The sequence below is a fragment of the Phyllobates terribilis genome, unplaced genomic scaffold, assembly GCF_046119375.1.
Source record: "Phyllobates terribilis strain yellow unplaced genomic scaffold, ASM4611937v1 Scaffold_3__8_contigs__length_932513732, whole genome shotgun sequence".
Classification (NCBI taxonomy): domain Eukaryota; kingdom Metazoa; phylum Chordata; class Amphibia; order Anura; family Dendrobatidae; genus Phyllobates; species Phyllobates terribilis.
Genome location: NW_027362763.1, coordinates 356974630 through 357001372, shown reverse-complemented (window position 1 = coordinate 357001372; position 26743 = coordinate 356974630). Strand labels below are relative to the sequence as shown.

The following is a 26743-nucleotide window of genomic DNA, read 5'->3' as shown; positions in this document are numbered from 1 at the left end:
GTCTGTACATCTAGTGGATTTCCCCAATTGTCTACTGTTGCTGTTCTTTACCTGACAAAGTGTGATACAAGTGGTAAGCTGAATAAAATGTAGCTTTTCAAACACGTTATCTGCTGTTTTCTGCCTTTTATCTCTTGTAGTTATAAACCAATTATTCTGTTTGCCGGGCATAGGGATCTCTTTATACTAGTTTCACACAAGTATATTTAGGGCATATTTCTGTGTCCACAACATGGCTGAAGATCCTGGCCTTACTGCAGAATGATTGTTAAAGCCAAGTACAGGCGCTCGGTGCACCTTTGGCGTGGCCAAACATTTAAAGGGGTTGTCCGGTCTGTGACTGCAGACTCATGAGTGCAAGTGTATGGAAGCAAGGCTGTGCCCACTGGCCAAGAGTATGTACAACTTGTATATACCACTTCAGTCCTGGGTCAGAAACTGGCGAATCCCGACATAAGATTGACTGCGGACTTATCGATTTGGACCGGACAACCCCTTCAAGAGCATCTTCCCACCTGCTTATTTTCCCTTGATCTGCACTGCCCCCTCCTATTTGATTGACAGCTCTGGCTTTATAGAGCCATAGAAGTGTGGAGATAAAAAACAAGAAGGTGGGAAGGTGCACTGAACTGTTTAACCATGCCAGCCAAGGGTCCATGAGAGCTTGTACTTGGTTTGAACAGTCATTCTCTGCTGACACTCCCTTTTAATGATTTGAAGAGACCTATATAATCACCTAAAACTGGCCGTATGTAGGTCTCAGTAAATTGAAAAAAACTCCAATGAGATATCTTGTCTAAGGAACTGTGAGGCCTAGAAATGGTAACGACATAGTAATAACATTCTGCATACATATGGTCTCATCAGAACTGTCTTTATTGCCCATAGTAACCAATGGATGTACATTGTTCATCGGTTGAACTGTGAAAAAGTGAAAACTACATTACAATTGGGTTGTTATATCTAACAAGGCCAGATCTTGTTAGTGTTTGGATTCCTGTTTACCCATTTTTCTAATGATTTAATAGTGTCATTCTTTTATTAGATTTATCGATGGTCTTTCCACCCTCAAAGCTTGTGAAAACCTCACTTCTTTTTACCTCCTTTTTTTGCTTTACCCTTTTTGCCTTTCTCTTTCCCTTTCTTGCTTTTTGTTTTTACATAAGGTCCCAGACCTTTCCGCACCATTATGCCTCTCCACCAGGCTTGTATCTGAAAAGACAATTGTGCAAAATGTTAACATATTAAGTATGTTTGTGCGCATCAGCCCGTATTCTGCATAGTCAGCAGCGGGCACATGAATAATAATCTTTTTATTTATAAAGTGCCAACATATTCCGCAGCGCTTTACAATTCAGACAATTTACAGACATCGGCACTGTCCCCATTGGGGCTCACAATCTGTCATAACTATCTTTGTCTGCAAAGAAGCCGCATTCCAATCCAAAATCACCCAATGGATTGAAGTAGACCTACAAGAAGTAACAGAGCGTTTTCTTCCATGCTTGACTCTCAGGACATAATGTTAGACTGAGGGCCTGAGGCTGCATGGCCTTGGTTGATCTCATGACTGCATTTTGTGTTCTGAAGTGCACTGGTATAGACATATTGAGCTCATGAATAATGACTGTTCTTGCAATCAACCAAATTTCAGCTTTCATTTTTCCATAACAAAGTGATCAGATACGTTTGTGGATAATACTGCTTTTTTTTTTCTTGCAGCCATTTATGTGTATAAAGACATAGTGGATTCAACTATCTCAGATCACAAGCCTTTGACATGCTTTCACGCTTAAATACTGTAATAAAAGTTATACATGTATAAACATTTACATCCACAAAATATGGTAAAGTATCAAAGGTGTTGTCCACGACTTGCGCAACCTTTTAATTACTCATGATTGGCCCCGTTAAAATAAAAACACCTATACTCACCTCCCGTGCCTATGTCTTTCCAGCAATGTCGGCACTCACGTTCTCAGGGCTCTCATGCGGTTGTCGAGTCATGTGATCCCTGCGCCCAATCAGCGCTGGCATCACTATCCCTGCCTTTGGACAAATCGAACATCAAGAGGAAGTCAGAGAGCAGCCGCAGTCCTGGCTTCCTGTTGATACTGAATACGCCTGAAGGCGGGGATATTGAAGCCGGCGCTGATTGGGCGCAGGGATCACATGACTCGACAATTGCACGAGACCCCCGGGAACGTGAGTGCGGACACCGCTGGAAAAGCGGCGGTACGGGAGGTGAGTATAGGTGTTTTTATTTTAACAAAGCCCAACATAAGAAATGAGAAGAAGATGTCCTAGTAGTGAACAACCCTTTTAATGGTGGAGTAACATTGGAAATAAGACAGTGACCGGTAAGTATATATACACAGGTCCACACCATAAACTATAGTAATCCATAACATGGGATGTGCTGAGACCCCGTATACATCACTTACGAAACACGGAGACTATGTCACATATACATCACATAGGAGGCACAGACTCTGCTTACAAAATATATATATCTCAATATGAAATTGTTCCAGAAGATGAAGTATTTCTCACAAAAAATGCTTGCAATTACACATGTTTCGTTATACACGTATATTTCCTTTGTATGTATTGGAACAACACAAAAAATAGAGAAAACAGACAAATTGGACATTTCACATACAACCCCAAAAATAGGCCGGACAAAATTGTTGGCACCCTCGACTTAATATTTGGTTGCACACCCTTTGGAATAAATAACTGCAATCATTTCCTATAACCATCAACAAGCTTCTTACACCTCTCAACTTGAATTTTGGACCACTCTTCTTTTGCAAACTGCTCCAGGTCTCTCATAGGTGTCTTCTCCCAAGTGCAATTTTAAGATCTCTCCATAGGTGTTAATAGGATTTAATCCAGACTCATTGCTGCCACTTCAGAACTCTCCCGCACTTTGTTTCCATCTATTTCTGGGTGCTTCTTGAAGTATGTTTGGGGTCATTGTCCTGCTGGAAGACCCATGACTTAGGATGCAAACCCAGCTTACTGGCACTGGTCACTATGTTTAGACCCAAAATCCTTGGTAATCTTCAGATTTCATGATGCCTTGCACACAAAGTACCCAGAGGCAGCAAAACAACTCCAAAACACTCTATCTTGGTCTCATTTATCCACAAGACTCTTCAGTGCCATGGGTTGTATACTTCTTGATTTATGTTGTGCACCCTAGACAAAGGAACATCAAGATCTCAATTTTGGGTTCTCAAGTCCTCAAGACAGTTCTCTTCTCCGCTTTCTGTTTTTCATGCTTCGTGTGGCACACAGAGACATACAATGCAAAGAGTGAACGTCTCACCTTTTTTATCTAGTTTCAGGTGTGATTTTCATATTGCCTACAACTGTTACTTGCCAGAGGTGAGCTTGAACGAGTATCACAAGCTTGTAAGAAAGTTGTTTACCCACAATTTTGGAAAAGTGCCAACAATTAAGTCTGGCCCATTTGTGGAGTTTTGTGTGAAATTATGTCCTATTTGCCTTTTTTCAGTTTTTTTTTGTGTTGTTCCAATACACACACAGAAAATAAACATGTATAACAAAACGTGTAATTGCAATCATTTTCTGGGAGAAATACTTAATTTTCTGGAACAATTGTAAGGGTGCAAACACTTTCGGCCATGACTCTAACTTACACATCTGCAGGTGCCTCTCAGTGCTGCAACTTTCATCAGCTTCAAGAACCAAAACAAGCAAGCACATATAAAATAGACTTAAAAAAAAGAGCAAATAAAATGAATGAATTGGATGCAATGGAAAAAAAAAACTGAACAAAAACCAGGCGCAGAGACAATGATGAATAGAGGCTTAAATCTTTTTGAGCTTTATGCACAGAAGCTATGTGGAAACTCTATAATTTTTTTAGGAGGATTTGGAGAGTTTCTGCTCAGCTTCTCAGAGTGTGCAATCTAAGGCTTTTAAAGTATGTTTTTCTCCGGAACACCGCGGCGTTTCAGAGTCAAACTGGCCGTATGATCTGAGCCAGAAATATGTATCAGCTGTCAGGTTCTCTTTTACACCTAAACAGGGGCGTATTCTGATGAGGAGTGAAGAAAATCGACATGCAAGTTCACAGCAGTTACCTAAAGAAATAGAAAGCCAAACCGGGGTGAGTGTTTCCCAGGACTCAGTACAGTGTATACTGCAAAGGAACGGCGTGTATGGGTGTCATCCATTAAGGAAGACTATCCTAAAGCCCATGCAGAAAAAAAAAAGGCCACCTAAAACTTGCCAGGGCCCATGCTGAAAAATATGAAGACTACTGGGACTCCATAATCTGGAATGATGAGACCAAGGTAAACGTTCTTGGAACTGATGGCTTTAACCCCTTAAGGACCGAGCCACTTTGTAGGTTAATGACCGGGCCAATTTTTACAATTCTGACCACTGTCACTTTATGAGGTAATTACTCTGGAACGCTTCAAAAGATCCCACTGATTCTGAGATTTGTTTTTTCGTGACATATTGTACTTCATGATGATGGTAACATTTCTTCGATAACTCTTGCATTTATTTGTGAAAAAAACGGAAATTGTTGAAAATATTACAATTTTCAAAATTTTAATAGTTATGCCCTGAAATCCGAGAGATATGTCACACAAAATAGTTCCCAAATAACATTTCCCACATGTCTACTTTACATCAGCACAATTTTGGAACCAAAATTCTTTTTAGTTAGGGAGCTATAAGGGTTAAAAGTTGACCAGCGATTTCTCATTTTTCCAACAAAATATACAAAACCATTTTTTTTAGGGACCACATCACATTTGAAGTGACTTTGAGGGGTCTATGACAGAAAATACCTAAAAGTGACACCAGTCTAAAAACTGTACCCCTTAAGGAACTCAAAACCACATTCAAGACGTTTATTAACCCTTCAGGTGCTTCACAGGAACTGAAGCAACGAGGAAGAAAAAAATGAACATTTAACTTTTTTTCACAAAATATTAAATTTAGACCAATTTTTTTTTTATTTTCACAAGGGTAACAGATAAAAATGGACCACAAAATGTATTGTGCAATTTCTCCTGAGCATGCTGATACCAAATATGTGGCGGAAAAACCACTGTTTGGCCGCACGGCAGGGTTCAGAAGGGAAGGAGCGCCATTTGACATTTTGAATTCAAAATTTGCTTGAATAATTAGCGGACGCCATGTTGCGTTCGGAGAGCCCCTGATGTGCCTAAACAGCGGAAACCCCCACAAGTGACCACATTTTGGAAACTAGACCACTCAGGGAACTTATCTAGATGTGTGATGAGCACTTTGAACCCCCAGGTGCTTCACAGAAGTTTATAATATTGAGACGTGAAAAAAAAAAATCACAAATTTCTTTTTAGCCCCAAATTATTATTTTTTTTTATTTTCACAAGGGTAACGGGAGAAAATGGACCCCAAAAGTTGTGAAATTTTTCCTGAGCACGCCGATACCCTACATGTAATTGGCAACTACTTTTGAGGCACAGTGCAAAGGTCAGAAAGGATAGAGCACCATATTATAGTACAGATTTTACTGTTATGGTTTGAGGGTGCCATGACCCACTAGAAGATCCCCTGAGGTGCCAGAACAGTAGATTCCCCAATAAATGACCCCATTTTACAAACTACACCTCTCAATGAACTCATCTAGGGGTGCAGTGATCATACTGACTCCAAGGGTGTGTCACAGAATTTTATTCCATTGGGCAGTGAGGAAAAAATTACATTTTTACCACAAAAATTTTGTTTTAGCCCCAGATTTTACATTTTCAAATGGGGATAACGGATAAAGCTGGCACCAAAATTTGTCCCATAATTTCTGCTGAATGTGGCAAAACCTCATATGTGGCTGTACAGTACTGTTTAGCCACACCGCGACACTCGGGAGGGCTATTTGCCTCCTGGAGCGCAGATTTTCCTAGAATAGTTTGCGGACTCCATATACAGCGCCCCTAAATGCTAGAAGAGCAGAATTCCCCCTCAAGTGACCTCATTTTGGAAATAATACCCCTGCCAAACATGTGGACACTAAATGTGGTTTAGACACACTGGGATGATCAGAAGGGATTTGGGAGCACAGAATTTGCTGAAAAAAGCTTTTATTGGGAACATTTTACATAACATTTTAGATCACATTTATCCTGTGCTTTACGCTGAACACTTATACTTTGGGGTTTCCATCTAAATCTCCGAATGACGTGATTCAGATGAAACCCCTGAAGGATCCATTCACTATAATGAGATGAGGCAGCAGAGTTACTCTGGACTCCGTCTGGCCTCTGTTCAGCGTTATCCTTCTTTTCAGAGGTGCAGAAAACTGTGGCTGACCGCGCTTTTATTTACGCCTAAAAAGATGGACACCGCAAAATCATAGGTCAGACGGCTTCCACAGTGCCTCCATCTGCCTCATTACAAGAAATCTTCTGCCGGGGGTTTCCGTCTGAATCACTTATTTCAGAGATTTACACGGAAATCCCGGTGTAAGCCCTCAGTGCAGAGCGCAGGATAAATATGCGGCAAGCAATTCACATGAGTAGCTAGGAAAAATGGGCCCAAAATTTAAGAATTTTTTTCTGATTGCAGCAATATCCCATATTTTAGTCAGAAATTAGTGTTTGGGCACATGGCAGACCTCGGAATTGTTGGAGCATAGTTTTGTCTGCAATAGTTTGCGGATGTCATGTTGCAATTGCAGAGCCCCAGAGGTGACAAAACAGCAGAAACACAGAAGTGACTCCATTTTCGGAAATTACTGCCCTCAAGGAATTCATTTAAAGGTTTCATGAACAAGGTGCTTCATAAAATTTTATAGAAGCATTGGACTGTGAAAATGAAAAATTACATTTTAGTAACTAAAATGTTTTTGTTATATATGTTTCATTTTCACAAAGAATAGAAAAAGAAAATAGACCATAAAATTTGTTACCCAGTTTTCCTGAATTAAACAATACCCCATATGTGGTGGGAAACTACTGCACATGGCAAGACTAGGAATGGAAGGAGCACTATTTGACCCTTGGAGCATAATTTTGGCTGGAATACACTGTGGACACCAAGTCTCATTTTTAAGAGCCAGTACGGTTGTAGAACAGCAGACACCCCCACAAGTGACCACATTTTGGAAACTGCATTCTCTAAGGAATTCATCCAGGCGTGTAGTGACCAATTTGCACCCACAGATGATTCACAAAATTTTTCGGTTTCCCATCCCAACATAATTAAATACATTTTTTTTCCCACTACAATGGTGTTTTGGTTTGAGTTCTTATTTTAACAAGGGTTAGTAGGTGAAAATGGCCTCAGAATTTGATGGCCAATTTCTCCCATACATGGCAATACACCTTATGTTGGTGTTGCAAAATTACAATTATGCCATTTTAGTGCCCATACATTGTGTCCAGTTTGCGATTCTAAAGATAAGCACCCATAAATTGCTGAGTGGGCTCTTCTTGTTAAAGTAATGCCAAACGCGGATGCTAACTTCAGTTTAGGACATTGTAGGGCTCAGAAGGGAGGGGGACAATCGGATTTTGGAGTGCAGGTTTTAGTGGCTTTTTTTTTTTAAATTTTTTAGAGCCATGTTGCTTTTTCAGAACCTTTGTGCCACCAGCAACCTTTAAACTCCCTATATTTCTGTTGACAGATGAAAACCTGAGAGGGGGCATGTTTTTTATGGGTTCAGTTAGTTTTTATTGGTACCATTTTGGGGTCCATTTCATTTTGGATCTCTGAAGGCTCAGTTCACATTTATCCTGTGCTCTATTCTGAGCAATTATGTTGGAGTTTTACATCTAAATCTGCAAAATACATGATTCAGAAAGAACCATTCACTGTAATGAAGCAGTTGGACTTCGCCTGGCCTCTGTTCCAGCAATGTTTGTCTTTCTAGTGCACATTCACGTGGTCGACTGCATTTTTGTTCATGCCTAAAGTAAAGGCCGAGTTATGAAAGAGGCCAGATAGAATCCAAATTGACTCCATTTGCCTTTATTGTAGTGAATGTTCCATTGGGGCTTTTTATTTGAATCCCGCCTTTCAGAGATTTAGACTGAAAGCCCAAGTAAGTGCTCAGCGTAGAACATAGGGTAAATGTGAACCGGTGATTTTTTTCAGAGGCAGAATGAGCAAATCAACAGCGGGTCAAGAATTGCTTTTATATTTATTTTAGGGTGTATAAATGAGGAGGTATAAATAAGGAGACTGTTTTGGTTCAGTACAATTACAGCGATACCAGATTACATAGAATGCTATGTTTTGCTACTTTTACGCACTAAAATTGTTTTTATTCAGCTCTGTTAGATTTATATTTCACTCCTAGCCCACTTACTCCAGTTTTTAATAAAACAGCATTTATTACGGTCACACATATTGGATCCATCTGAATTACGTAGAGGTTCTTCAAGTTAGACATTTCATGCAGGGAGGTGAAACTTCTCACTGCTTTCCTGGATGGAGTGACCGGTGAGGCTTGGATTCTACTCCTTCAACTCTATAACCTTTTCTCTAAACTATCCCAATGGTCTTCTCTCTTGAGGGACCAAACCTCATTAGCAACTACATATACACAACTACCTCTTTCTTCCAATTTAGTGCTGCTTCTTTACAGGCTAAGAGAGTGGGGGACCTTATCATCCGTTCCATTTACAATAACTCCAGGAAACTGCACTGCCACAGACACTTTTCCCTGATGATTGGAGTAAAGCTTTCGCCCTCTATCACAAATCCTCCATATCTTGCAAATGACAAAAGAAAAACTCTAAAATTCTCTCCAGGTGGTACAGAACCATGGCCCTGCTTCACTCCTTTTATCCCCTGTGCTCTGACCTCTGTTGGAGATGAGGTAAAGAGAGTGATATATGTATATAGTATTGTGGAGTTGTGAAAGAATTGCTCCCTTTTGGTCAGCTATCCGTGATCTTTATAATAAAGATTGCTCGGTGTTATGCACACGCCCGGACTGACTGGCGTGTGCGGGTGTTGTGGTTCCACTGGACCATGGACCGGAGAGTGCCTGGAGGGGCGTGAATAAGTATCTGGCCGATCCGACCAAGGTGGCACGACGGCATACGACGCCAGTGCACCAGGGAGAAACCGGGCAGAGGGACCAGGTGCTACTCCAGGTCAAACTCCGGATACGGGGGTTGACCCACGCTGGGATTACTGGAACAGGCAGGTTAGGCTGGCACAGACTGGTGGATGTAAGCAAACACGGCAGGTATGCAGATGGGTGGATACAGGCGAGTATGCAGGCAGGGAGGTACTGGCCGAAAGGACGGGCTGGAGCACAGAGAGGTTAAGACCCAGTACAGACTGGGTCACAGAACCGCAGATGCGGTAGACAACCACAGCAGAGAGGGAACGCCCGAAGCGGTGGGCAAGAACAGAGCAGGACGGGGCTGCAGGAGCAGCGAGCACAAGCAGGGCAGGACAGGACTGCCGGAGCAGCGGGCAGAAGCAGGGCAGGGCGGAAACCGCAGAAGCAGTAAGCAAGATAAGAGCAGAGCAGAAACCGCAAGAGCGGCAAGCTAAGCAGGAGCAGAGTGGACACCGCAGAGCGGTAAACAAGGCAGGAGCAGAGCAGAAACCGCAAGAGCGGCAAGCTAAGCAGGAGCAGAGCGGACACCGCAGAGCGGTAAACAAGGCAGGAGCAGAGCAGAAACCGCAAGAGCGGCAAGCTAAGCAGGAGCAGAGCGGACACCGCAGAGCGGTAAACAAGGCAGGAGCAGAGCAGAAACCGCAAGAGCGGCAAGCTAAGCAGGAGCAGAGCAGACACCGCAGAGCGGTAAACAAGGCAGGAGCAGAGCAGACACCGCAAGAGCGGCAAGCTAAGCAGGAGCAGAGCAGAAACCGCAGAGCGGTAAACAAGGCAAGGGGATAGGACTCTGTTCACAAAGAACAGACGGAGAAGGAAAGGCAGAACCAGAAGCACGCACAGTACTTACATAGAAGTAGCGAGCGTACACTAAATTCACAACAGAGGTACAGAGACGACGAGAAGGAATTTAGGAGCGAGTTCAGACTCTGCAGAAAGACGCAGAAAACAGACATAGAGGGAAAAGGGAGACAAGGTTAAAGTAGAAACGAGGCACAGACAACAGGGAACAGAGGAACGGGAACAGAGACAGCAAGGCAGGAACACAAACAGGACTCTGTTCAGACGGGAACAGATACCGCAAGGCAGGAACACAAACAGGACTCTGTTCAGACGGGAACAGATACCGCAAGGCAGGGACACAAACAGGACTCTGTTCAGACGGGAACAGATACCGCAAGGCAGGGACACAAACAGGACTCTGTTCAGACGGGAACAGATACCGCAAGGCAGAGACACAAACAGGACTCTGTTCAGACGGGAACAGATACCGAAAGGCAGAGACACAAACAGGACTCTGTTCAGACGGGAACAGATACCGAAAGGCAGAGACACAAACAGGACTCTGTTCAGACGGGAACAGATACCGCAAGGCACAGACAGGCAGATCTAGGAATACGGCCCCTAGAAGGCGAAAGAACAGGCAAGAAGCGTGTTCACAAGAACAGACCACAGTTCAGACACAGAACTGGAAAACAGGCAGGAAAACAGGATAGGACCTGGCATGTCAGAGACAAAAAGCCAACTGACAAGAAACAATGCTCAGGCGCCATCTTGAGGAAGAAGGTGGTATAAATACCCAAAGATGGACAGCAATAGGCTGAAGGTGCAACAGGGGCGTGTCCGCAGCAGGTACAAGAAACAGGAAGTTCAGCGGGCGTCGCCCTATGCAGCCAAAACAGACAAACAGACAGCAAGGAGGGAAGCCAGAGAGACATTCTGGACTGGAGATCAAGTGCGCGCTCTTGCACAGTGGGAGATGGACCACCATGCAAGGACGCCGCCAGGTATGTTACACTCGAGCATCATCCGCTGGGCCTTGGTAATTTTTCTGCTATCTATTTTTCCAGGCTCCCTCCTCATTGAAGACAGGTGTAATGCTTTTCTTCTTACAACTAGCTCACTTGGTTATTCCGCGCCATTGGAAAAACACTCGTGTCCCCTCGCACGATGAGTGGCTGGACACCTTTTGTGACACATCCAGGATGGAGGAGCTTTCTTCAGAACATGGATCCCCTTGGTTTCTGTTTAAGAAATCTAATGAATTCCTCTCTTGGATATATACCTAATTCAAGTTTCTAAGTATGGACCAACACCTCTTTTCACTCCCCCCTCTCTTCTCCCCAGCAACCCATCTCCCTTTTTTTTCTCCCCTTCTAATCCTTTCTTCATTTTTCTTTTATATATGCTTAAACATTTTCTCTTTGTGGAATAATGTTGGTCATTTAATGGTCATGATTATGCAGTTTAATGAAATTAATTCAACCATAAAAATGCTTTTAATTAAAAAAATAAAAAAAACTTGCATCACCATATTTTGAGAGCTATGACTTTTCTATTTTTTGGCCGACGGAGCTATGTGAGAGCTTTGATTCTTGAGGGGTGCGTTGAAGATTTTATTGGTAACATTTTGGAATACATAGCATTTTTTTTATTGCGCTCTAATTTTTGGGAGGCAGAATAAAATAAATGGTTATTCACTATTTTATTTATTTTTACACCTAACACTGTGGTGATAATACAGCTTTATTCTTCAGGCCAGTACAATCATGATGTTACCACATTTATAGTTTTTTTTTATGTTTTGCTACTTTTGGAAACGAAGGAACAATTCCGAGAGCTATAACTATTTTACTTTTCTGCTGACCAATCAGAGTGAGGACAAGATGTTGTTTTCAGCGATACCATTGTTCTTTACATACGACTTTTTGATCTTATTTTGAACCTTCTTTTTGTGCAGCATTGTGAAGAAGCAAAAATACTTTTTTTTTCGTTAGTGTTCACTTTAGAGGTTAAATAGTGTCATGCTTTCAAAGATCGGAACGTTCCAGAAGCAGTGTTACCAAAGCTGTAATTTTTTATTTTAGTTTTTATATAATGATTTTATTAGCAAATTGATTTCTTTAACAGTTCTAATACCCTGCAATACTTTTGTAATGCAGGGTATTAGTCCTGACATAATACTGACAGTTGGCCTGTTAGGCCCTGACAAAAGCAGGGTCTAAAAAAAGACCTTGAGTTCATTCCTTAGCCTTCCGTTGCCATGACCACCAATGGCACCCCATAATCGTGTGGCTGTGAGGCTGATTGGGTGGGAGAAAGAGTCCCCTCCCACTCAAACATCTAAATGCCGCAATCACTACTGATTGTGGCATTTAGAAGCTTTAACAGCCAGAGGCAGTGCTAGCACCGACTCTGGCTGTTGCTGCAGCAACAGCCAATCAATTAAAGGTAATCTGTGAGTAGGATCAACCCTCCTAAACTGGTTATATGGGCATGTAGGTCCTAGAAAGCTGAATAAAATTATACCTTGATATCTGCGATCCAATGTCTTATTCCAGAGAAATGCTATATTTTTCGGACTATAAGAAGCACTTTTTTCCGCCAAAATTTTGGAGGAAAGAGGGGGGGTGGTGTGTCTTATAGTCCAAATGTATATGGTGGCTGTGGGGGAGTGGCAGGCGTCGCCTGCTGCAGCCTACACTGTGCCTGCTACTAAAGAAAATGAATATTCACTGCTCCCCATGGGCGTGGAGAGCAGTGAATATTCATTTTCCTTAATAGCGCTCACACTGTACATGCAGTGCGGCTCCTGCAACAGCTGACAGTCAGTGTGCCCGCTATTAAAGTCCATGAATATTCACTACAACCCACTCCCATGGGTTGTAGTGAATATTCATGCACTTTAATAGCGGGCACACAGACCGCCGGCGGCTGCAGGAGACGGGTACAGTGTGAGCGCTATTAGGGAGAATGAATAGTCACTGCTCCCCACGCACACAGTCCCGGCGTGGGGAGCAGTGACTCTTCTGGCACAGCATCTTACAGTGTGAGGGCGCATGGCAGTGACGCCATGCACTGCTCACACTGTAAGATGCTGTGCTGGCAGCAGAGCAGGACGCAGCGCTGGCACACAGGGAAGAAAGGTGAGTAGACGTGTTTATTTTTTTGTGTGCATCATGGGATGAGGGGTGCTAAGTATACCAGGGAAAGGGATGGGGATGAGGGGGCCATGCATACCAGGATGGGGATCAGGGGTGCCATGCATACCAGGATGGGGATCAAGGGTGCCATGCATACAGGATGGGGATCAGGGGTGCCATGCATACCAGAATGGGGGATTGGGGTGCCATGCATACAGGATGGGGATCAGGGGTGCCATGCATACCAGAATGGGGGATTGGGGTGCCATGCATACCAGGATGGAGATGGGGGCCATATATACCAGGATGGAGGATATTAACAGAATTGGCGGATATTACTCCTATACCAGTGTCAACAGCAGACCCCCTCCCCCATAACAGTGCATCATGACCACATTTTTTGCTTACATTTTTTTTTTCTATTTTCCTCCTCTCCTTCCTCCTCTTGTGGTCCGGTGCGTCTTATAGTCCGAAAAATACGGTACATGTTTTTCTTATATGTAAATGAGCTATTCAAATCTATAGGCCAACACTGATTTCCCTGAGAATCTGCCTCCAGAGATTATTTTAAATGAAAGGAGGCGTTACCAGTGTGAGACATGTAGATCAGGAGAGGAAACTGTCAGTCATTACATGTCACACTGGTGTCTGGCCCATAGAGCGTAACAGCTTGTTTACAAATTAAGAAAAATGTGGCTACTCTGAAATAAGACATAGGATCGCAGATATCAAGGCATCATTTTATTAAACTTTCTATGAAATGCATGCCCTTATAGATGGCTTGGGAAGGTTGATCCTACTGACATATGCCCTTTAAAGGGAATCTGTCACCCCCTGGAACTTTTCAGACCTCTAATATGGGCATACAGGTGCTAGAAATGTAAATCTATTCATACCTGTATGGCCCATATTAGAGGTCTGCTTGTTTCATATATCTTTTTATAAAATCCATTTTCCTAGGTTTGGCTACCAGGGGACGCCAAGAAATGCCTGCATACCTACTTAATTTAAATATACCCCCCCCTGCACGTCACAGAGCCCTGTGACGTGCACTCTAGATCTGCACATCCAGCGCATGCGCAATGCGGCCATAACTTAAGGAGCGTTTTTTTTTTCTTCCTGCCCTATTCTACTGCTGTGATCTAGTGCGCAGGCCCCAGGGAGTCACTGTGACTCCCGCTCCAGTGACCTCCGGCATGCGCAACAATAAGGTCTGGTCCCCACTTCCTCCCAGATAGTTGCTAACTATCAGGATGCTGAGAGGAAGTGGTTGACCGAACCTCATTGTTGCGCACGCAGGAGGTCACTGGAGTGGAAGTCACAGTGACTCCCTGGCGCCTGCGCACTAGAGCGCAGCAGTAAAATAGGGCAGGGAGAAAAAAAAACGCTCCTTAAGTTATAGGTGCATGCGCGGGATGTGCGGATCTAGAGTGCACGTCACAGAGCCCTGTGATGTGCGGGGAAGGGCAATAATATCTAAATTAGGTAGCCGGGCATTCCTTGGCGTCCCCCGGTCGCCAAGTCTAGGAATATGGGCCATACAGGTAAGTATAGATTTACATTTCTATCACCTGTATGCCCATATTAGAAGTCTGAAAAGTCCCAGGGGTGACATATTCCCTTTAAGTCTAGCTCCCACCGTGATAGTCAGTCATAGCTTCTGTGCCTTCGTGATCACAAAGTTGTACCTGTACGTCAATTTGCGGTAACTACTTGGAAAGTAGGATATAGCGTTATGTTCAATATTGTGAAGGGGTTAACATACTCCAAATAGTTTACCTTAATTGCACTTGCAACTTCCATCTTTTCTTGTTTCTTTTTTTGCTGGGCTTTCTCTTTCTCTAAGCGATCTTCAGTAATCACAGTTTCATACTCTTCATACTGCATGAAAAAAAATTCTTGAATAGGCCACAAAAGCTCAAGAACACACCGAATATGATCCCGCAAGCAGATTACAGCAAACCATAAGGGTTGTTCTGTTGCATATTAAAGGAGCAGTATGGTGGATGAGAATGTTGTTGATTTATGCGGCGTATAACCTCTGTACCTCCCTAGGGCTATGACTTTGTATTGTAAGATTCTAAAGAAGTCTACTGCTACACTGTGACTTTGGCCACAACAGAAGTTTGCTCCGTGCCACTGCTAAATTGCGGCACTATAAAGGTTAGTGGGGTCGCATTGTATTGTCGCATTACAACACCTAGGGGCTTTGATAAAGCGGTAATTAAACACAAGAAACACGCGTCAGGTCTGCTTCCATCTACCTCATCTGATAGCCTGTACTTACATCTCCACCCTGGTAAGCTCAACCTCTCCTAGCGGTTTCCTATTGTTAATTTTTACTATGGTTTGAACCATCTACAAGGTTGGGTACAGTTTATTCGGCTTTTGGGGAGGGGGGGTGTTGTCTTGCCTACACTGCACTTGCCATATAAAAATTATATTATAAATTGTGTGGCTTTGTATGTACTATGGCTGACATTTCATTTATCTGTTTTTGATACAATCTGCTTTTTGATATTTATGGAATAAGTTTTAATGTTTAATAAATATAATGAAGTTTTATACCAACAAACTCTGTTTCCTCCTACTCTTTAAATGTTTTGCTTCGAGTTGGTTTCCTTAGGTGATCCAAGGCGCCTATACCAGTGCAGTGCCTCACCACCATTCTACTATACAATTGGCTATTTATTTACACCTACGGCTACTACAGCCAAAGTCGCAGTGTAGCCCTAGCCTAAATGTGTGCACTGAAAAGCGAGTCAAAAGGGAGGGAAGTGCTATAACAAGAGTACAATGGCAATCTAACAAACATTAGTGAAATGGCATTGAATACATTTTAGGTAATTTTATTGTTCTTGTGTTCCTTTTTGAGGAAACCATATTAAGGAGCATTTTCAATGTCTCTCGTGTGGAGGATGGTAAGTAGTTGCTAACCTTAGAGTAAATAAAAATCAATGAGGTGTGTACATCGCAAAATGTCTCAAAGTGAGAAAACTTCTTAAAAACCAAATTTATTAGCTATACATTAAAAAAAGGACCTGAGTTGGTGATCTCATGAAAGAGTGTGTATATAGTGTAATTAGGATGGTTTATAAGTAGTGAAAAGGCAAAAAAGTCTACAAAGAGGGAAAAATTCCTTCTATTGACAACTGATGACACTATCAGGGGTTAACAAGTCAGGGAGAAAGTAAGGGACCCTAATATGCCCTATGCCTGTCGCCTGCCGGACCACAAGGGTTGGCACCTTAAAGATAACATGGCAATGGCATTCCCCCTCAACGTCCACTGGCCCTAGTAATCCCTAGGTCAGCTCTGAGTATTCACATGATTTGCATGAAACCCACATATGATGAAACCCTAAGTAACCAATTGTTTGTATACTAATGGCCTTAAAATGGTCCCATAACCAGTGGTATACATAAACCTGTATGGCAAAATGTCAGTGCTATAGATAACAAATAAGTATACTCATCAAAATTTTGACACGTTTCCCTTCTCATTAAGAGAGGTTCCTCAAGAGAAAAGAGGGTCCACAGAAGAACACCCCGTTAGAGTGCTGCAATCCGCTTCCTGACATGTGCCCATGGTTGCCTAGATGGTGACCCGATTTCTCCCACTAACACACGTCAGAGAAAGTCCCAGAGTGCTATCCTTGCCTGCTTAGTTAGCTCATTGAGCAGTGAAAGGTCATTAGCTCTAGAGGTTTTCAGGGAGTTCAGTTCAGCCTGCTTCTCTTCTGTGTCTTTGTCATACTTCTCCATCCAGTACTCCAACTTCTCTTCCAGTTCCTAATGATAAATTACCACAACATTTGGACGGTCAGAAATAAACCCTCATATAACAACATACAGACTGTAATGTAAGGTACCAATTGGTCTATACCAGTGTTTCCCAAACTCCGATCTTCACAGCCCCCAACAGATCACGTTTTCAGGATTTTATTAGTATTACACAGGTGATGGAATTATCAAGGCATCACAAAGTTCTCTCACCTGTGCAATACTAAGGAAATCCTGAAAACATGATCAATTGGAAGCCGTGAGGACTGGAGTTTGGGAAACATTGGTCTATACTGTGCATATCCTTTGGAGAGACCAGCCATATCTGATCAGTGGAGTGTCACCACAACAATCAGCTCTGAGAAGGAAGTTGGGAAGCTGTCTCCTTCATTGTTATTCAGACTTGACTCCCTACATACTGCAACTCCATCCAGTTCAATGAAGGGGACAACCCCCAAATGAAATATTAAATTAAAGGTGTCTGCAAGTTTGATCCTTCCAAACTGCTGACAACGCTAAATACACAAAAACATGGAAAGATGTTTAAACATCCCTTTGTGTAGGGTTTTAGTAGCAGTATGACGGACAGTGAAGTTTTAATCTGGCGTAGGCCATTCTGGCAAGTGCACAAGGGGCATTCCAGATGCTGAAGTGGCCTCGGCTCTTCAGTAAGCCCTCCACAACGCTCGTGTGGCGACTGTAGTGCGCTCCCGGAGCTCTAGCAGAGGGAAGGGGTTGTGGAGCGCTTACTGCAGAAAGCTGAGGACACTCCAATCAGAGAGTATGCCCAGAAAGCAGATTAAAACTAAACTTTCTCAGTTATATTGCTACTAAAATCTTACCCTTTAAAGGTATTTGACAGAGCTCCTATTCTCTTATTTAGTGGTATCAGCAGTTTTTCAGCATTCAAACTGCTGACTGACTTCCTTTAATGGCCTATAATTCACACAACCATATTTTCGGTCTGAGTGGTGTCCACGGAAAAAAAACTGACCTCACAGGGCCAGAACCAGGACCTTGCCAGGAGCTGTCAGTATGAGGACTCTGATTCCATAGAGATACCACAGTCAATAGTGACTACAGCATGTAAGTGGTTGACAGCAAAACGGAGCTCCCTCTGTCGCCTCATTGCTGCAACCACGCTACCTTCTTTCGCCCGAGAATGAGGTATAGCACTGATGACAAAATAAACGGCCAAAAGTATATTTTCGAAGATGGAATCCAGTAAATATTTTCAAAAGGTAATACTGTATATGGCAGAAAATGCCATTGCTGGAAACAATTTATGACCTCTCCTAGAATCTGTATAGAATGGGCCTGATCCATTTAGAGTGGACTTTTGTACGCCAGTCTTCATGAAGGCAACAATGGAATGAGATGCACCTAATTCATCAGCCACTTAATGAATTAGGTGCATCTTCCAACAGCCCTGCGCCTCCGCCAGAAATGTTATTTCACTCAGGTAGTATATAGTTTGTGTAAATTTTGATGCATTTGCTGTGTAGGCTTCACCATATTCCATCCTGCCCCATCTTTGCCCACTTTGTCTGAGCTGGCAGGGACTTTTTCAATGTCTTCTACTTCAGAAAACATGTAAGAACACCTTGGGAAATCAGGCCCCAAATCTTTTCATTTTAGTTGTATCACCAATGGAAGTAATGTTATGCTCACCTGCTGATGATGCCGAAGAAAATTTTCTATCTCAACATGGACTCTTATCTCCTCATCCATCTTTTCTTTAATTTTCTGTTGAAAAAAAAAAAGTAACTTTGATATGGTTGCATATCAAGGCCCAGAAATTTGTTTATCATATTACTTACCTTGTGTGGCTCATAAATACTTTTTTAAAGGGGTTGTAGACTATTAGGACAACCCCTTCTCAACCTGAATGTTTGCCTCCAATAAAGTTCCTCCTATACTCCCCTCCTGTGCTGTCGCCATTCCAGTGGTGCCGACACTTGCGTTTCCGGGGCTCACATGAGGTTGTTACGTCACATGAGCCCTGCGCCCAATCAGCACTGGCATCCCTGGCCCCGCCTTCGGAAAAATTGTACAAAAGCAGAAAATCAGGGCTGCGGCTGCTCTCACTTCCTCGTTTCGTCTGAAGGCGGGGACAGTGAAGCCGGCACTGATTGGTCGCAGGGCTGCCAATCAGTGGTGCGGGGGTGAGGTTATGCAAAGCTAATGAATATGCAGGACTACATCGCAGGTTTACTAGTCACGTCTTTTAGGACAGGGTTTGTGATGATATTGCCTGTCTTCAAGGAAGTTACCATAAGCTAAAAATTGTGCGCAAAAGGAATGAATAGCATGACTTGACTCTACTATCTTCACCCATTTGACTGGGTAATATGAGCCAATAGCCAATCTTCATTTTGTGTCTTTTTTCCTCCATATGAGGGCTTGTTTCTTTGGGGACGAATTGTAGTTTTGAATAACGTGCTTCACTCTACCAGCTAAGGTACTGAAAAGTGGGGCAGAAATTGTATGTGAGGGGGTGGGGGATTGCTATTCTGTCATTGTTGGGGTTGGGTTTCATTTTTAATTTGTTCACTGTGCAAGAAATATGACCAGTTAGTGTAATTCTGCAGGTTACAGAATAATAAATGTGTGTATATATAGCTTATTTTTATATGTATCTTACTGCTTTTACAGTACAACCTTTTTTAAACTTGTTTAATGTTATTTTTCCCATAACTTTATTTTTAATTACATAGAGCTTTGTTCATACTTGTTTTTTTTATGTATCGAGCTGTAGTTATTATTAACCTGGCTTTGACCATGTGATCAGTTGATTGCTTGAATAATAGACTGCAATAAATTAGCATAGTAATCTATTGTACATTTCACCTGGCTTCACAGGAGTACCAACTTGGCAAGCATGGGGCATGATCGGATCATGGAAGGTGAGTAATGGTTTACGGAAGGGACTACGCCCGTATCTAACCATTTAAATGTCACTGTCATGATTGACAACATCCATTAAGAGATGAACAACAACTATCAGAATCCGCACATTCAGTTCCTGAGACCGTTCTATAAACCTGCACTCGACATGTGATGTACATATAGGTCACATGTTGGGAAGCGGTTAAAATGTATTTTTAGCAGAGTTAATTCTTAATGGGCTGTGCCTACTAAGGACTTCTTTGGAGATTGTAGGTGTGAGTTGTGGAGCTCTGGGTAACCAAAACCCTCTAAAGGTATGTGTAGACAACATTGTGTTCAGGCAGACGATCCCGGATAGTTTTTAAAGAGGAAGACGCTTCAGGAAAAGCTCTTTTTCTTACCCTGAAGTCTCTGTAGCATTTTTTGGTAATTTCCTGAGTGCTTTTTTCTACATTTTTGACAATTAATATTTTTTCCAAATATTTTTTCATTTTTTGGGGGGCGTCTTTTACACTGGCAGTTTTCAAATTTTTCTTTAACTCCATTCAAGAATTTAGAAACCGGTAGCAATTATTGTAACTAAAAACTGCAGGCACAATGCCCAAAAGAAAGCACAAGCATTTTCAGGCATCTTTTGAGCCTTCCGTTAACTTTTTTTTTTATTTTATAGTACTTGTTTAAATACACTAGTGAACGGAAGCAGCCTGAAGATTGGTCACTTCACTTCTTTTAACTGCTTGGCGTCTTTGAAAACCTGAAGCGATTAAAAGATGATCAAAAGACTGAAGTTGTTTTTAGTAGGAAATGCATATGTTCAGTCTTTTGAGTGTTTTCTGGGCGCTTTTTCAGGTGGTTTCAGAGCAGAATCCACCTGTGAAAATCGTCATGTGCACATACCCTACCATGTTCTCTTTAAGATGAATGGGATAAGTGCAGAAGTTTCTTCCATAAACCCTGCATATACTAAAAATCAGCAATCTTTTAAAAATAAAAAAAAAACAGGACTGCTGTGTGACCAACTTTATCTACAGTACATGTGTACAAAGACGTTAAGACGGACTGAAGCTTTTTTCAAAGTGATGAAAAGAGGTTTTTCAATCCAGCAAAGAGAATAATTATGATCACTTCATTAAAATATTAGCATGGGCATAAAAAATATCTGATGCGTTTCGAGTCTGGCTGACTCTTAATTGTAGTTTTTTTCCACTGGGTAAAAACTGGGGTGAACAATTAAAAATTAGGCCCAAAAGTTCTAAATAGTTGTCATTCTAACACACTCACATGATAGGGCTCAATGGACTTTTTCGTAGCCATGTGGAAATAGAAAAAAAATTGAATGGCATAAGCATCTCAATGTTTTATGTCCAAAAGTGTGGAGTTATTTATTCCTGGATCCTGAGTTAATTTGCATGGTAATGTATTTTTTTTTTAACTCATTTTGCTTAGTGATTGTTTTGGTTGGTATTTACTGTTTTTACTGAATATTTGCTGTATAACGACTGAAGACTCAATTAGATGAACAGATTTTGGCCTATTAATCAGGCATGATTAACTATAGGCAAGTGAATCGGTGCTTGATGACATAAATTGTATGAGGAAGAATGATCATTCAGTCCCCATACAGTACAGTTGTTGGCAGAACATTCTCTGTCAAAAATGATGAATTTTATGCCGACATAAATGATCCGATCACCAGATGAATGAGTGTTTTCCTTGTACCTCAGGTGATCGGCAGCATGTTCACAAAGGCTGGTAGTCAGGACAAGCATTCGATTACTGGCCCGTCTAAATGGGACTTTAGTAACTTGAAAAGCATTTTGTCAAGTTATTTCCTGCACCTGGAGCTCCATCAGCAGGTCGGACTCTGATGTGTTGCATTTCTTCTGTGTCTGGGACACTTGGAGTTCGTTGTCCTTCTTCACATATTTGCTTTCCATGGTGGTTTTAGCTTTCATTTCCTGTAGTTGATCCTTTAAGTGTGCGATTAGTTCAGTGCGGCTCTGGGAGGACAGAAAACAATAATTATGTTTGCAAAAAACATGTTTTTCCTTTATTCTGTTTAGAACACCCATCATACAACTATACCAAACCAAGGCTGAAATCAGATGTCCATGAAACACGGTCCTTTATGGACTGGCTGGCTGTGGATGTCCCAATCCAAACTCAAAAGTCTTATAGGTATATATAGTATGTAGACTGTTGAATTCGGGTCGGAGAACCGTTGGCTAATCCATACACCCTGGTCTCTACACGGATTTGTGAATTTGGCCTTAGATCACCAGTTGTTACATTCAGAAAACAGACAGATAAATACAACATGTTTAAATCCCACCAAGGACAATATCTGCAAGAAGTCTGTATGTTCTCCCCGCGTTTGCGTGTGTTTCATTCCACTATCCAAAGCCATACTGATGGGGAATTTATATTATGAGCTGCAACAGAGACAGTGATGATATCTGATGCTGTCTGTGGAATATAACAGAGCTATATAAGTAGGAAAACGAAGTAACATCTAGCTCCCACGATCCAAATAAAATAATGGATGGCTTTGATTTTTTTTTTCAAAAAGTCTGAACAAGACACAGATTCTAGACATGCAACGCGTTTCAGATCAACTATAATCCTACATTTCTTTTGCCATGAAAAAGGATCATAGAATCCTATATAAAAGCTTTTATAAATAAAGTGTTTTATTTTTTTTTTACCTGTAACTCCACCTTCTTCTCTTGTTTTACATCATGTAACAGCTTCTGTAGCAATTTGATCTTTTTTCTGCCTTCCTGTTCTCTGTGGAAGAATTGTGCTGTTATACATACTGTCACTAATGCTGGCATATTAGGAAATTTACAGGTTTGGATAATGTATGAAATAAGTCAATGACCTAATGTGATGCGCTTATATTTCATTCAGATGCCCACTGCCATCAGTATTTAGCACGGCATCCATGCCCACTGTCATAGGTGTATCCGTGTGAGCTATACCCTTTCCATGCCATGTAGCACAACATTGCTCTAGGTGGTCTACCTCTAGTGCCACATCACAAAGCTTACACCAATTATCACCTTTCTATTATATTGTACAGGTCTTCTTTTTTCTCTTTCTCAATTGCTACAGCACGCTCAAGACTCCGAAAAGATCCAGAGGTCTCCAATTCCATTAACATATTTGCAATGATGTCTGCTGCAAACTGTCTGTAAGACAAAGAACTTAAGTTGTAACACGACACATCTGCATTAATCTAGCAGGTGGTAAGATTAATAATGATAATAACGGAGCTTATAGTAAGATGGCGACGGTAGAGCATGGAGAGCTGTGAATCAGGTCCTTACCTGTCCGCCTGGACTTTCTTTAGGTTGTCAGAAGTTAGAGGGCTTTGTCTCACAGCCTTTGTGAACTGCATGTTGCTCATTTTCAGCTTTTCACTGGTTTCATGCACCTCCACCTGTAGATCCTGCAACTTACTTAACAGGGGAGGTGGTGATAACTGGACGTCTGCACGTGTCCCCATCAGGTCTTCAAAATGTCCCTCTATTTGTCTCTGAGTCTTTAAAATGTTACCAAGTTCACTTCTGACAATCTAAGAGGAGAAATAGAAGTGATCCTGCAGTCATTGCTACATTACTAGTAAGCCACAGTCACATGATCAGTATTTGGTCAGTATTTAATCAGTATTTGTAAGCCAAAACCAGGAGTGGGTGATAAATACAGAATTGGTGACGTGTTTCTATTACACTTTTCCTCTGATTGTTCCACTCCTGGTTTTGGCTTACACATACTGACGAAAAATACTGAACAAATACTTAACGTGTGAACGTGGTCTAAGGCTATGTGCCCACGTTGCATTTATGAAGCAGAAAATTTCTGCTGCATAAATGCAAGTCCTTTCCCGGAAAAACGCATGCGGAATTCCGCACGCGTTTATCGGGCATTTTTCGCGCGTTTATCACGCGTTTTCCACATGCGGAATTGCCTTGCGGTTTTTATGCATTGGACAAAGGCAATTCCGCTTGCGGAAACGCAAAATTAAATGACATGCTGCGGATTTTTGAACGCGGCATAAACGCTGCGGAAAAATCCGCAGCATGTGCATAGAACTTGCGGAATCCCATTGGGGACCATGGGGTGCGGATATACATGCGTTTTTCAAGCGTTTACGCTGCGGAAATTCCGCAGCATATACGCTTGAAAAATGCTACGTGGGCACACAGCCTTAGGCTAAGTTTCCATTTTGAGTATTTTTGAGGCTGCAGATTTTCTCAGCTAATTAAGGTTACTTACTGCCTTTATTACAGTTTTTTTAGAACTTTTAAGGCTAAGCTCCCATGATGAGCTTTTGTTGAGCTTTTGACGTTACAGAATTTCTGAATTTAAATTGGTTAACTTTTGCTTTTTCATTGAGTTTTTGAGTGCGTTTTTTTTACATAGGTTTTTATCGGGTTTTTCTTGTTGCATGTTTTGTCTTTTTCATGTGTTGTTTTTAATAAGTCTTGGTATTTGGCTTTAACAAAATGTTATTGACATACTTAGGTGCAGATTACATGCATTTTTGATGCGTTTCCCCCACGGAAATGCACTAAAGACGCATGTGCATTTTTTACCTGCAGATTTTCCTCATTTACTGTAAGTCCATGGGGTAAATCCGAACAGAAAGCTCAGCGACAATTGCCATTCACTGAGCCGGAAGTTCTGTCTATGGGGAGAGCAGAGAAGCTGTTGTAATTGGATGAAGGGCACTGCTATGTAACATACTTTCATAGGAAATCTATTACATGGCTTGTACCTTTTTATTCACTTGATGAATAAAGTTTGCATAGAAAATGGCAGCATTTCTAGGCGGACGTTTTGCTGTGATGTAATATTTTAACAGCCATTTTTGTTCTTCTATACTTCTCCTCAAGTTCCTACTTACGTTATTTCGACCTTGGTAGGAGACTGGCATGATATATCCTAGGACGGAAAGTTGATCCAAGCTGTCCTCCAGCACTGTGCACACCCGCAGGACTTCTAGCTCTGGCAATGATGCCATCTCTTCCGTGTCACTGCGTCTGTCTTGTATTTTTATGGGATTTTTATATGAAAACCGCAACAGACTGGAACATGAATAAAGGACGAGAAATCTTGTATGTTCTGCCGATAGTTCCTAATACGCCATCTACCTAGTGATAAAAATAGAAACATGTCAAATCAATATGTTCCGATACAAGTGAATAAAAGTACATTCATTGAGGGCACAATGCGACAGCGTTCTCAGTGCAGCTACATCAGATGTCTGCTCTAAAGGCATTGAAAAATCTAAGGTTCATGTCTAGGGATGAGCGGACCAGGGGAAGTTTGGGTTCTGGTACCATAACTGTACCCAAACTTGAGCCAGAACCCGAAAACAATGGAGACCCGAACTTTTGAGCTGGAAAAAAAATCTCTCTCATTTGCTCTCTCTCTTATTCTCTTTTTCATTCTCTCTCATTTCAATTGACTTCCGGGAGAAGGGCTTTTTGCACCGGACCCTAACTGTCCGGTACGAACCCCGAACATTTAATTTCAGGTTAGCTCATATCTATTCATGTTTCTAGCCAGCATAGATTACATTGTCTGAGTGTTAGGCAGTCCAGAAGGGGCCACATTTATCGAAAACTGGGCTCTTTATAAATGCAACATAATACATGTGATCATTTTAATACCGCCATCCCCTGCTATGTGCTAAAATCTCCCGTTTTCTGTGTACATGAAACACATGTATTTTGGGTGGGTACAAATCCAAAACTCATTAGGGTATGTTCACATGAAGTTTTTATCAGGTGTTCAAAACCAGTGAACTTTTTAGTGGAAACGAGTCTTCCTTGAGTTTCTGGAAGCTTTTTCTGTATTCTGAAGAAGTTTTGAAAAGTTTTTCAAGTGTTTTTTTTTTTTTTAAGTTTTTTCCTAAAGTATTTCTTGCAGCCTTGTCTGGTCAGTGCATTATTTGAAGCATTTTTTTTTTACCATGAGACGCTTCAAAGGAGCCACATGCACTTTCTTTTCTCCCACTAAGTGTTTTTCAAAACTGGAAGAGGAAAATTACACTCAAAACTCTGAACGTGTTACAGCACAGGGGGTTTTACAACAGAAACAAAAAGGAAGACTCTATTGAGCAGGTTTGAATTTTTCAGTCATTTCTTTTTTATGGACATGTACCAAAAACTCCTTGAAAAACAACTAACACTCGGTGCGCACATAACCTAAGAGTGTGTTCACACTGTCGTCTTCCGGTGGTTTTATTAGCGGATCTGCTTCTAAAACTGCTTGAGAAAAAGTGCTCATAAGATGCTGAAAATACTCCTCCTGTTCATTTCTGTTGTTAACCCCTGTGCTGCTGGTCAGTGTTTTGAGCGTTATTTTCCTCTTTTGGTTTTGATAAACACTTGGTGGGAGAGAAGAAAGTGACTGTGACTTATCTGATCATCTAGTGCTGAAAAATGCCCCAAACCAGGCGCCGACCGGTCAGACAGCTGAGAAAAAACACTTCAGGAAAATGTAAACTCCAAAAACGCAAGGAAGAAAGACGTGTTTCCTGAAGAGGTTTCCACTGGAAAACATTCTGCACGCAGCGAATAATCCACCCAATGTCCGCACCGTGGCGGTTGGTGGTGCGGCCCTCGGCTCTCATGGTGGACGGCGTGTTGGGCACATGAGTTGATGGAAAAGTGCAGGAATTGTCAAACATCTTTGTGTGGTCAGTTATTATCCGTCCACTACATGACAAGACTCGCTGTAAGACCACGTTCACACATTCAGTATTTGGTCAGTACTTTACCTCAGTATCTTTAAGCCAAATCCAGAAGTGGTGACGTGTTTCTATTATACTGTTCCTCTCCTGAGTCTAAGGTTCGGACTTTGTGTAGCGTTATAAAGAGGTAACTGATACACCGCGGTCGGTATCCCGTCTGCCTCACAAGCTTTAGACTCGGGTAGTTACCTGCACAGAGCACAGATGGAGTGAAGAAGACGCTTTGGGTTTCCATGGACACCTAAGCTCCGCCCCCGGGGCCTTTATTAGTTCTTCTCGCTAA

At 41.9% G+C, this 26743-nt stretch overlaps 1 protein-coding gene across 3 annotated transcripts; it reads right to left on the bottom strand.

Moving 5' to 3' along the window:
* Positions 1-26729, bottom strand: DRC9 (dynein regulatory complex subunit 9). Of its 3 annotated transcripts, none has more exons than XM_073675291.1 (10): positions 26650-26729; positions 24607-24853; positions 23027-23274; positions 22760-22888; positions 22403-22484; positions 21536-21697; positions 18480-18554; positions 16686-16817; positions 14806-14907; positions 1-1212 (listed from the first exon to the last, which is right to left on the bottom strand). In XM_073675291.1, exons 2-10 carry the CDS (start codon positions 24721-24723, stop codon positions 1087-1089), a joined length of 1173 nt encoding a protein of 390 aa, XP_073531392.1. In that variant the 5' UTR covers positions 24724-24853; positions 26650-26729; the 3' UTR covers positions 1-1086. The 3 variants fall into 3 exon arrangements, with proteins under 3 accessions (XP_073531392.1, XP_073531389.1, XP_073531390.1); XM_073675288.1 differs by having other exon boundaries at positions 26488-26710; XM_073675289.1 differs by having other exon boundaries at positions 24607-24849; positions 26488-26710.
* Between the last annotated feature and the right edge of the window lie 14 nt (positions 26730-26743).

Excerpts from the sequence above, each read along its gene's own strand:
- DRC9 (XM_073675291.1), bottom strand. The coding sequence starts at position 24,723 with ATGGCATCATTGCCAGAGCTAGAAGTCCTGCGGGTGTGCACAGTGCTG. Across the intron at positions 22,889-23,026 it reads AAGAAAGTCCAGGCGGACAG|ACAGTTTGCAGCAGACATCA; the intron begins GTAAGGACCTGA and ends TTTGTCTTACAG. Across the intron at positions 16,818-18,479 it reads TTCTTCGGCATCATCAGCAG|GAACTGGAAGAGAAGTTGGA; the intron begins GTGAGCATAACA and ends ATTTATCATTAG.